Source organism: Pezoporus flaviventris, unplaced genomic scaffold (assembly GCF_033815535.1).
Source record: "Pezoporus flaviventris isolate CSIRO_AGI_PZ_B2104156 unplaced genomic scaffold, CSIRO_AGI_Pfla_v1 ptg000029l, whole genome shotgun sequence".
Classification (NCBI taxonomy): Eukaryota; Metazoa; Chordata; class Aves; order Psittaciformes; family Psittacidae; genus Pezoporus; species Pezoporus flaviventris.
The window spans coordinates 7,408,378-7,420,798 of NW_026892577.1; the positions used below are offsets into that span (position 1 = coordinate 7,408,378).

General features: G+C 43.7%; 1 protein-coding gene across 1 annotated transcript; it reads left to right on the plus strand.

Moving 5' to 3' along the window:
- Window positions 1–533: 533 nt before the first annotated feature.
- SMNDC1 (survival motor neuron domain containing 1) lies at window positions 534–11,487 on the plus strand. The gene is made up of 6 exons (XM_061458796.1): window positions 534–663; window positions 1,297–1,416; window positions 5,212–5,354; window positions 7,353–7,514; window positions 8,548–8,701; window positions 9,710–11,487. The coding sequence occupies exons 2-6, from the start codon at window positions 1,297–1,299 to the stop codon at window positions 9,845–9,847; spliced, it is 717 nt and encodes a 238-aa protein (XP_061314780.1). The 5' UTR covers window positions 534–663; the 3' UTR covers window positions 9,848–11,487.
- Window positions 11,488–12,421: the final 934 nt, after the last annotated feature.

The window sequence follows — 12,421 nt, forward strand, 5'->3', positions numbered from 1 at the left end:
CTGAGCTTTCTTTCCTACCGTAGGACCGACTTGCTCTCTTCTGTTTGGTAGCATGTCCTGCACAATTCTAACAATCACTTAAGCAGCCAGAAAGCATTGTTTGATACTGCCAAGAACACAGATGTGAGCGAGTGCACCCACTGCGGCACGCAGCCTCCGGTACCATGCAGCAAGCGACCACACACCACAGAGCCGGCATCATCCCCTGTGAGCAAGGCAGTGCCTTGCCTACAAGGGGCACATTCACGGTGCCGTTAGTGCCTGCCCGTGGGGTCGGTCCTGTCAGGGGAGGGCAGTGCCGCGGTCGCCTGGAGGCGAGGAGGAGGAGAAGGGAGGAGGCGCCACACAGAGAGCGGCAGCCGCCAGCCGATGCAGGCCGCACAGGCCCTCCTTCCCCATTTCCCCCCTGCCTCGGTCACGTGACGCGAAGGCGGTCGCGTTGCTCTGTCGGCGGCCACGTGACCGGCATGACGCACTCTCGCGAGGTCTCGCGGCTCGCCGGGCCTGTGGCTGCTCGCCCCGCCCCGCCCTGCCCTGCCCCCGGCTGAAGCGGAGCAGACGGCAGCGGCCCCGGCCCGACGGGACCCGCGGTGGCCGCCCCGCGATCCTTCCCTCTTACCGCGGCCCGGCCAGCCCCGGCCCGGGCCCCGCATCCCTGCCGAGGTGAGTACTGGCGGCGGATCGCAGCCCGCGCGCCCTTCCTGCTGCCGCCCGCGTCCTTCCCGCTCTGAGGAAGTCTGGGCCTAGGCCTCGGCTTAGGCCTGAGCCGGGGCCTGGCCGCTAGCGCGGGCCCCGCTCCGCTCCTCGCTGCTCCGGCTCGGTCCCACTCGCCACAAGCTCTCCGCCGGCGGGCCCCGTGCCGGGCGGTCGCCTCTCGTGAGGCGCCAGTTGCCGAGCAGCAGGAGATCCGCCGGTAGAAACGTGAGGGCTGTGGCGGGTGGAGCCGGAGGGGAAACTGGGCTGCGCGGCCGCGTTGGAGATGTGGGTGATTCCGGAGCGGGTGAAGACCCTGCCGGTTCCCTGCAGTGAGCCGGGTGCGTGCCCTGTGCGCGCACACAGGCACGTGTGTAAGCCTTCTGCTCTGCTGTAGGTGTTGTTTGGGAATAGTTGAGCAGTCCGTACCGCGGGTGAGCAGCTGTCTTTAGTCAAACGGTGCGCTGTTGAAACTTAACTATTATGGAAGTGTTAAAACATGACTTTCCGTGTTGTTTGTCACTCTCACTCTCACTGCACCACGAGAGGTGATTGTAAAGGAGCAAGCCTGTTGTTTTGATGCGGGGTGTGTGTTTCTTTCAGATGTCGGAAGACCTTGCTAAGCAGTTAGCTAGCTACAAAGCTCAGCTTCAGCAAGTTGAGGCTGCCTTGTCTGGGAATGCAGAAAACGAAGATTTGCTAAAGCTGAAGAAGGACTTACAGGTGAGAACTGGAGGATGTGGATAACTCAGACGTGAGGGTCTTTAGCAGGTGTATCATGTTTCCTAAACATTTGCATTGCAATAAAACCAAACACGTGGGTTTACTGCTTTCTTTTCACGTAGTTTGATACAATTATTGTAGCATTGACTTGAAAAAAAGCAGCGTGGCCTATTTTAAACCTGTCTTGTAGATTACTAAACAAGATGTACTCATTTATACAGCAAACTCTTCTGCTAAAAACATTACCCAGAGTGGTGAAAGATGTGCCAGTGCTGTCTCTGCTGTCTCTTTTCTTTTTAAAAAAGCATTTCTCAGTCATTTTGTTGTTGTTTTTACTATGCTGAAGCCTGATGGCTGGGCTTAGCATTGTGCTTTTCTGCTTCTTTTTGAGTTGTCAAGTCATTTGATCCAGGATGTGTTTGCTTATTACATGCATTTGCAGTGACAAAAGCTCCAGCTTTTGTAGTTCTCTATTTCTTGCACATCTAAGCCTTGATTGTGTTAAGCTTTCTAGATAAGAAGCCTTGATTGTGTTAAGCTTTCTAGATAAGAAGCCTCGATTGTGTTAAGCTTTCTAGATAAGAAAGGAAGAGAGTCATGTTCTTCATTTGCCACCTGCAGTTTCTGGAACATTTTAGGGCATAGTACATTCTTAAGAGCTAAAAACCATTTCTGGTCCTTAGGGTATTGTTTGGTGACTGGAAGACCATGGCCTAACTTTAAATGAAGTAAGTGGTCTTTAAGCTTCTCATGCACATAAAGACACATTGACATATTAAAAAGCCCAGCAGCACTGTTGAAACTTGTCCTGAGAGTGCAAGAGTCTGCTTCATTTCTGCTGTGGACTGCTTTAGCCATCAGGTCTGGGAATGTATGAATCTCCCCAGTAAGAGCTTCCATAACCACTATTTGGGATGGAAATAGCAGCAGCAAAAATGATGTCTCAGCCAAAATAGGAGTAGTGCCTCAAATTGGTGATCTTTAGAACTCCTTTTAAATTCCAAAGGCTTTGTGCCTACGAGGCACTTTATAGATCATCTGAATGTCCTTTGTTGTACACTGTTAAAAGCACGTGTATATGTTTATATTTCTAAAATGCACAGCAAAACCCATATGGGATGATATTTGCGATACCAACACGACCTCGGCTTTGATCTCCAGAGATCATTGATGTGAAAGGACAACTTGCAAACTTTTTTATAAAAGCTTTCTGCACAGAATGAACAGAAAGGGGAAGATCTTTACACTTTCGTCCCCAAAAGGTTTGCTATCCATATGTTCCACCTTGACAATGACAGAATGTTTTGCAGACTTAATATATGCCAACCAAATGATAGTAAAACTGGGTTTGATGCTTCAGTGTCCCAACTAAACAGCCTTTTGTCTGTTCAAAAAGATTGTTACTATGTAATTAAACATTCTTTATTGCCATAAGTAGTGATGCACTAGCGCATTTTACACCCTTGGCTTATTCCTGAGTAAGAAGATTAAAATAAATACTAGAAGACATTTTTATAAGTCTTAGCTTTTCATTTTTTGTTTTACTGAAGCACTTTTGGGCACCCAAGAGCCAAAATTACCTTTTGTATCAGAATTGATGGTAGTTGTCCTCTTGTGTAATTGGAGATGATACCTGTGGGTGTTGTGTTCTGGAGTGCAGAGCTCTGTCTGGCTTTGCAAAGACCAGTTGGTCAGGAAAACTCTTGGCAAACTAACCGGTGTTCACTGCAGGTCACACCTTCCCATCATGGGGATGTGGCAGCAAGCCATGTTCAACCATGTGGCCCTGTGAGTTGCTAGGGCAGTCTGGCTCCTGCTCAGGGGTTTTCTCTGAAGGAGCTATTCTGTTAAAGACTTTAGACTTCAAATTCATGTTTCAATCTTGTGTGCTCAGCACTATGATGTATCCATAGCAGATGAAGATTTTTACCAAAGTTTGCTGTTTATAGCCTGTTCTGTAAGTGACTTATAAAATAACCTTTGGGAGATGTTCCTATAACTTCAAATTTGAGCTGTTCACTAAGCCATCTATGAATGTGGCAAGAATACGCCAAGAGTTTTCATGTTACTGGTAGTTTGTAGCTGAAACACTTTCAGGTGGCTTATGCCTGATGAATTGTGTTTGATCTGAGACAAGATAGCTGTGTCAAACCATGATGCTTCTTGGGTTTGCAGAATACAGCTCTCTGAGGGATAGTTTGGGATTTTACATTTGGGAGGATAGGCTAATGCTGTAGGCTCTGCAGAATACTCTCAAATTAGGTAACTTGATTGATAATCAAAATCTGGTTCAGCTGTAGCATTATGGCACGTGGCGACCATAGGAGCAGAAGTCACTGTAAGCATGTTTCTGTGCTTACTTGCTACTGATTGTGCTTACTGTTGCGCTTACTAACTAGCAGCTCCTCTAAAACAAAGAGCAGTGCTTTTGTTAGGAGGGTGTTGGAAATTCAGGCATTAACAGCTGCAGTAGAAACAAACTGTTAGGCTGTTCATGCCAGTTGTATAGTTTATTGGATAAAAATGCATGTATGCTAATAGAAACTTTTTATTTGGGGGCTGCTTGTGATCTTTTAGGTACTTGAAGTGTGAGGAACAGCTGCCTCAAGGTGTTTTCCTGAGCTAGTCATTGAATGCCCATAGCTTAACTAGATGTGAAACTGGGAGGAAAGTTCAGGCTCCACTGAGCTTCAGTTGAACATTGCTTGTCTGTAACCCTTTGTCACTCTTAACAAACAGTAAATATTTAAATTAGCAATGGTTCATGCTGAGATGAACTCAAAAGAACTGAAGGATATTTCTTTAAGGAATGCAGAGTTGCTTTGCCTTGTACAGAAAGTTTAAATGGCCATTTACCTGTGTCGTTTGACTTTTAACACAAGTGAAACCCAGTGGGCTTGATTGCATAGAATAAGAATATAATATTGACAGGAAGCTGGGGAGGGGCTTTTGTGTGCTCCTGTTATTTGTCTTGCTGGATAAGCAAGGGTTGGCCAGACTTGGAATCTTAAGGTCAGGGAATCTAGAGGAAAACCAAACACTTACCTTAGAATGACTTGAGGAAATCAATTTCTTTAGCATTTAGAATCCTTTACATAAATGAGAGGCCTTTGCAGAGCAGCAGTGTTGGAAAGGTCCTTTTCCACCTGGGCTCTGGGTGCTTCAGTTCAGCCAATCCATGTATTATTGAGTAACTGAAAAATGCTTCATCACTTAGAAATGCTGCAATTATACTTGTGGTTGCTGTCTGTTTTGGAGATTACTATATATAGTATAGCCAGCCAGGCCCAAAGGGGAAAGGATGGAGGAAATGGGGAGCTGCAGAGAGAACAGAAGTGTTGCAACCTTTCACATTTTGTCTCCAGAGCTCTGCCACGTGCTGTGTGATTTTGTTTTGGTCAATAACCCAACATCATGTGCAGCCGTCATGTGTTCAGTCACACCATTGATTTTTGGGGGACTCTTATTGAGCCTGTCTAGCTCTGTCTTTGTGCCCATGGATACACAATTCACCTAGAAAGAAATGCTATAATAGGCTGCTGGTTGAAATTTTGGGGAAGGCAATGGTAACTTCACTGCAATACAGTGAGGAACACACATCTTTTGATCTACATTGGCAATGAGGGAATTTAGTTAAATGAATAAAAAGACAAACCAAACTTAGTCCACTTTACATCAGCTACAAATTGAATTCAGTAACTTCAAACCCACCAAACCACTAAGATTGGGTAGAAATGTGCATGGTAACAGAGCCTGAAAAATTACTCTCTGTGGGTTTTTTGTCTTTTTTTCTAGGAAGTCATAGAATTAACCAAAGATCTCCTTTCAACACAACCTTCAGAAACTCTTGCAAGTTCTGACAGCTCTGCTTCTGCCCTGCCCAGCCACTCCTGGAAGGTTGGGGATAGGTGTATGGCGATATGGAGTGAGGATGGACAGTAAGTGTAGAAAACTTCTCTAACAGTTACATGAAATAGTGCAATGGTAAGAGATTTTCATTCAGTTTGAACTGCCCCTAGGGTGACTAACAGCAAAGAAAAAGTAGGAAATACATATGATATCAGGTATTCTTGTACTGTCTTTATTAAAGGTCAGTATGTTAAATGAAAAGCAAAGATGGGGGGGGGGATTATTCTCTAGAAATGCCCTGTTTGTCACTGACCTTATAAAAGTAGGGTAGCTTTGGTAAATGGCCATTTGCTAATGTAATACATGGTGGACTCTCATGAACTGACCTGGGCAAGCTTTCATAAAGGTTTTGAGATCTGTAATTCATAATTTGTGATTGCATTCATATATGTATATGTAATTGATTGCTATCAAGAAAAATCCTTGCTGTAGCTCAGTTCATGCCTCTGATTGGAAATGAATTTTTAATTGGAAATGCTGGGGTTTGGCTATGAAGTAGCTATTTCTAATGTAAATATAGAATTAATCAGTATTTTGGATCTGGTCTCCCATTGCATTAGTATGTGAAGCTCTGGGAAGCCAAGCAGTAGATTCTGACTTCAGAATCTTTAAGCGTTCTAAAATTATCTTTCAGACTGCAAAATGTAAAAAAATAAATAACTGTTGCAGCTTGTTAAAATTCACTATTTATGCAGGACTAATATCTCAATCATTAGCTCTTGGAGAGAAGTTTCTTCAATGAATGTCTGTCTAGTAACAATGTAGTAACCGCATAGAGATTATATTATAGCTGTTCATTTCTTGAGTAGAAAACAAACCTAAAAGTGAACATTTTTTTTTGTCACAGATTGTTAATGAGTAAAATGCTTTTGTGTAATAACCGGAACTTTAAAATTGAATCCTACCAATTTAGGTCACCATTAGGTCATTCTTGCTTTGATCACTGAGTTAGAGGACTAGAGCCTGGGGAAGAATGTGCCAGTGTCCACTGAAGTGGATCTGACTGGACTTAACTGTATTGCTTTTGCCCCTGCCCTGCTTCTGTTGCAGCATTTTTTAAGTGACCAGTGTTTGCTGATGAGCCAGGGGTTAACAGTTTGTACCTCATGCGGTTTGGGTTTCCGTGTATTTTCATTTAATTCAACTCAAGATGATGTTGGCCCACTAAAATCACACAAGAAATTAATTTAGACAATGTTAACTGAATACTGTTTATTAAACGCCTCCTTTTATTCCTCTGTTTGCTTTAGATGTGTCCTTTTGCTTTTAATTTAGACTCAATTTCAATTTTTTTGGAAATGTCACTTGTCTTTTTTTTTCCTCTTCCCCATTATGAGGTCAGTTTGACAAAAATGATTCATCCAGATAAAGATGACACGGGCTGATTTCTGCTCAAGTCTCAAATTTTCTATTGAAAATCAATAAGAACACTTTTAATTTTGTAAATGTTGAAGAGGGAATGTTTTGAAAGCTTCAGTTTTTCTTAATTCTTTTTCATATGGAGAAAAATGGAACCAGAGTTTTGCTCTGGTGAGCTGACATTTTCCAAAACCCCTTGGTGTATGCCCTGACAGCTGTATTCTGTGGATGAGGTGTTTTGTTGGGTCTTTTTCAATGCCATGACCTGCCAGAGCTAGAACCAAATCAAGAGTATCTGGTTAGATTTGCCCCAGTATTAATCATGCATCTTTAACTGTGAGGCCATTGCCTCTGGCTACTAAAGGTCAAATACAGCAGATTCCAGTCCTGGTACTTGTGCCTCTTTGACCTTAAGAAAGTAATCATAGAATATCACAGAATGGTTTGTGTTGGAAGGGACCTTAAAGCTCATCCGGTTCCAATGCCTGCCCTGGGCAGGGACACCTTCCACTAGAGCAGATAATCTCTCGGTTTGTGTATTGACACTGAAAATGAAGGCTGATATTTGCAGATTCTTTACTTAATGCCATTAGCTGGCTGACTGTAGGTGTTGAAGGGCTGAGTATTAAAGCTTTACTCACATGCTTACAGCCATGATATCTTTACAGGTGTTATGAAGCTGAGATTGAAGAAATAGATGAGGAGAATGGAACAGCTGCAGTCACATTTGCTGGATATGGCAATGCTGAAGTTACACCTCTGTTCAACCTCAAGCCTGTGGAAGAGGGAAGAAAAGCAAAAGAAGACAGTGGCAACAAACCCATGTCCAAGTGAGTAACATACTGATGGAAGTCTGAACACTGCTTTGTTTGGTTCTGTTCCCCCTAACTATAAAAAAATGCTACATCTCTTTAAATATCTTCATATGTTTACTTGAAAAGTATCTTAAATCAATCTAACATATAAATGTTTGGTAGGTGATTGTGGCTGGTATCATGGGTGTTATGTATCTTGGCAAGAGAACATGATGGGCTTTGTTTTTACTCACACTATGCTATCTCAAGATACCAAGTTAAGCGGTAGATTAAAAGAAAGTTATTATCTGTAACTGACAGCAGAGAGCCTGTAAGTTCCAGCCCAGGTCTAATGCAGGCTGTGCTCAGAACTGGGATTTGCTTAACCACAATACTTCCCAGTACGAAGGACTTCTGCCCCAGCCCTGCATTAGAATAGCTGTGTTGACCCCATCACTGGGGAGATGTGCTTTACTCTGTGTTCTGCTGTGTCTAACACAGAAAGGTATTTTTAAGAGCTGAAACCAGTTTTGTGGGAAAAAGGCAGTATAATTTCAGAGACTGTTATAGGCCTTCCCTAAGAGATCGTTCTGAGGGGCACAGGTCAACTCCTTGAACTTCCTTTACTGGATTAACACTGTTCTTTTCCTTCAATCCTTGTCCAATACTTGGTAGCATGAGAGTCCTGCAGACCTCCAGAAATGTTTGGACTCAGTCGAACAGGCTATTGAAGTTTCTCAAACCCTCCATGCCTCTGAAATGTAGAAATGCTGATAAGTGCATTTTCAGTTTTAGAGATGAACTGCATCTAATCCCATGGTCATTGCCTTTGGCATGGTCTTATTCAGGTGGTGGTTGTTGTTCTTACGGCCAAATACACAAAATAAGCAAGGCAGTGGTTATGCATGGGAAGACTTGTTTTTTTTTTGTCTAGAAGTTGGGAGCATTTCCAAGCTGTTTTCTGTTATTTACTTACAGAGAACTGTTGTGCATGTCTGTCTTAGAGGGGTTTTAGCTTCTTACAGGCAAAGGCACAAATATATATAATGTGTTTTTTCCTTCTTTCCAGAAAAGAGATGATAGCCCAGCAACGAGAGTATAAAAAGAAGAAAGCTTTGAAAAAAGCTCAGAGAATTAAAGAACTTGAACAGGAACGAGAGGACCAGAAAGTCAAGTGGCAACAGTTTAACAACAGAGCCTACTCTAAAAACAAAAAAGGCCAGGTTAGTTTGGTTTTGTCAGTGTGGGAATAAATTTCTGTGCAGTACGTGGAGAGAGGAGGGAGGTGGTTTTTAAAGGGGGTTCACCTTTGGGATTCTAAAGTGTGTGGTTTTGTACACTTAAAAGGCCTGGTTCTGTACTGGGTGATTTGAGGAGTGGTGTTCTGAAGAGGCTGAGCTTGCCCTTACCTTGGAAAGCTGCTCACTGGCAGCTGCCAGGTTGTGTTTGCTGGCACTTAGGGGTCTTGAGGGCCTGTCAGAACCTCCACGGCTGGCTTCATACTGTGCTTATGAGCTGGCAGACACAGCACTAAGTAATCGCCCTGGAACAGCAAGCATAGTGCAGGAAAGAGAGGGACATCTGTAAGGGCATGTAGGGATAGCACAAGGGGTAATGGCTTTAAACTGACAGAGGGGAGATTGAGATGAGCTCTTGGGCAGAAGTTCTTTACTGTGAGGGTGCTGAGGCACTGCACAGGTTGCCCAAAGAAGCTGTGGCTGCCCCGTCCCTGGCAGTGTTCAAGGCCAGGTTGGACAGGGCTTGAAACAACCTGGTCTAATGGAAGGTGTCCCTGCCTGTGGCAGGGGGTTGGAACTGAATAAGCTTTAAGGTCCCTTCCAAACCAAACTAATCTGTGATTCTATGAGAAAAGATAGCAAGGACACTTTAAAGGCTTACTTAATTTTTATCATGGCTTGAGCAATAACTACCAGACATAATGGTAAAACTTCCATCTTCCTTATGAATAATTACTAGAGATTGTCTTACGAGAGGTGAATTTTACTCACTGTTGGCCTGACCCAAGGTCCTGAGTGCCATGATCACATACAGGACTTGGGTGCCAGAAAGCTCCCAGCTCTGTTGCTTGCTGATAATGTATCACAATGAACTAGCTTCTAGAATGTGTGCCTAGCTGTAAAGTTGTTGTTCAGAGGATTAGGATTGCATGCTTGGGGTTTGTTTTTAAGAGTCACTTAATACTTAGAAATGGTGTTTTCTTTCATCTGCAGGTGAAGAGGAGTATTTTTGCTTCCCCTGAGAGCGTAACTGGCAAGGTTGGAGTCGGAACGTGTGGAATTGCAGACAAACCTATGACGCAGTATCAAGATACCTCTAAATACAATGTCAGGCATTTAATGCCTCAGTAACAGGGTGGGGAAAGGTGGAACTTCATCTCTGCAGGGCTTTACACTTATCTTTTTATCATTATATTTTTCTAAAAGTAAATTATTTGTTGGCACATCACAAGTAGTCCGTTCTATCACCATCACTTTGGCTTCAGCTGATATGAGCCTTAAATCTCCAGCTATTGATTTGACCCCCTCTACCATTAAACCTTTTGTAGCTGCATTAAAAATACATTCTGCAGGTAAATGCTTTCATGAACTGCTGTTATGTGTTGCTCTGAAAGCAGTAGTTATCTGCAGCTTTGATATATGGAACCTTTTATTCACACCAGTATTGTTTTTCCTTAAGAGAAGTGGTGGTAGGAAAATGGCACCCAACAGCCTCCCTTGTTCTTGCAGTCACAGCAATGAGCTCAGTGCTACAGAGCTCCACAGCTCTGGGAGCGAGCACTGCGCTGGGCGGGCTCCATCAGGGCTTGTACATCCCATGGAATTGCTAAGGAAGTGCTAAATCACTGCCTTACAATCCACTGAGGATAGGTTTGTACAGCTGTAAAAGAGGGCAGGACAGGGCCAATAGGATCTTTATTACTAATGGTGATTCATGTGCTAGAAACAATAGATCTGACTTGAATTCCAGTTTGGATTCCCTGCACTAGGAGTTATGCAGAGGAAAGAGTTGGTTTGGGTTTTTTTGTCTGGTTTGTTGTTGTTTTTTTTTTTTTTAAGTACTCATCAAACTTTATAGGAGGTTAGTGAAAGGTTATTGAAATGTAACCGGAAAACCATAGGAAGGTGTTTAGACTCCAATTCCAAGAGAACTATACTTTTAAAGAATACTCTCCCCTCCCCTCCCTGAGGATCAGGGTGTTGGAGAACAGCCGTGGTTGTGTGACCTGCTTGAGGATCTCCTGGGTTTGCTGCTTGCTGACCTGGGGGACAGTCTGTGCCTCCTCCATCCCGTCCCTTTGAACAGCAGCAGCGGATACGGCTGCGTAGATCCCACTTAGCGAGTTGTGAGCTAGTAAAGGTTAGTCTGAAGTATCTGTCCTTAACTGACTGGCCCTAGTGCTCAATGTGACTTCAGCTGTAGTACAGTGCTGCTCAGCCCCTTCCATTTTATTCAGGAAACGTGTAAAAGCTCTTGCTTTCTTGTATTTTCTCTGTGATTTGCTTTCCTCTGTTACTTGTCTCTCACGGTAGTGGTGCCATCTCTGAACCTGTAATGTGTTTAAAGGAGTTAATGGATAGCCCTGTACACAATGTAGATATTATTTTTGTAAAATCTAGGGCTGAGTTAATGGACACGAGTACATCAGCTGTTTCCTCCCCCCCCCGCCCCGGTAAAGAATTCAAAGGTGGTTCTTGTCCATTAACCCTGACCATTATTTCCCTGTATATTATGTTAATGTAGCTCATTTTGTAATTTGTTAACTAGATCAGGTCACGTCAGCAATTGTTGATGCACTGATTGGTGGAAATGTCCATCAGTTACCTGAGTCACAACTCAAGCTAAACTCTACAACTGGTAGTTTAGAATCCATACATAGAAAAAGGTTCTCCCTATAATGGGAGAAGGTGATTTTTATGAATACAAAGTGTGTTAATTTCAGTTTTGTATGTTTAACTTTTATTAAATAAAGTGTTTAAAATCTGCTGGATATATTTGGCAAAGTGGAATTGGATGTGGTGGTGGGGTGGCAAATTACCTGGGAAGTGTACCTATGGAACCTGCTGGAATCAGGGCAATACTCAAAGGTGAACCGAAAGTACTTTGCACCTACTGCAAGATGGGAGTAGGTGGTGTCTGATTCCTCATCTTCACTGCTACTGGGGGTGGGAGGAGGGAATCTGCATAGAAAAGCTTTCAAGAATAAAATCTGTTTAGAAGTGTGTACAGCAGCCTGCAGGGAAACATCCCAGCAGCGATGCGACATGACAAAGGTGATAGCACTGATAGCTATGACATGTTACCCGTCATCCTTCAGATGGCTTGATACAGCATTACTGCACCCCCTTCCTTACCCAAAAGGACCATCCTGAAGCTAGAACTGAACCGGGTAGAACTGAAGTTTTCAGGAAGCCTTTGCTTAACTCCACCTATTGTTTCTTTTAAGAAAAGAAGGGAAAAAGCCTTTGGAGAAAGAGACTTAATCCATAGCCAGCGTGCACTGCACGTGCTCATCCCTTGATGTAGTGATGACAATACACAGTCTGTCACGGGCTGGACTGTTCCCCAGCCCTGAAGAGAAGTGAAGGCACAGCAAGTTGCTGTGGGTGTACCAGCCTACCTGGTGCTCACAGACAGTCCAGGTTAAACCCTGCCTTACCTGGAAGAGACCAGGACACACAGATGCACCAGTATGGCTGGGGTGGGCCAAGCTACAGCAGAGATTGTTGAATCAGAAACTGTAACTACTACATATTTAGTACCACAACCCTAGTACCAATACCCACAGACTCCTTATTTCTGCTTCTGCCTGATAGCGATTAGTGCACATTTCAGAAGGAAATTAGCAGAGGAGGCAGGGTCAGTTCCATTAAACAGCCTCCTGTGTTCATCCTCCCAAGCATCAGTCAGACCTGCTGGCCAGT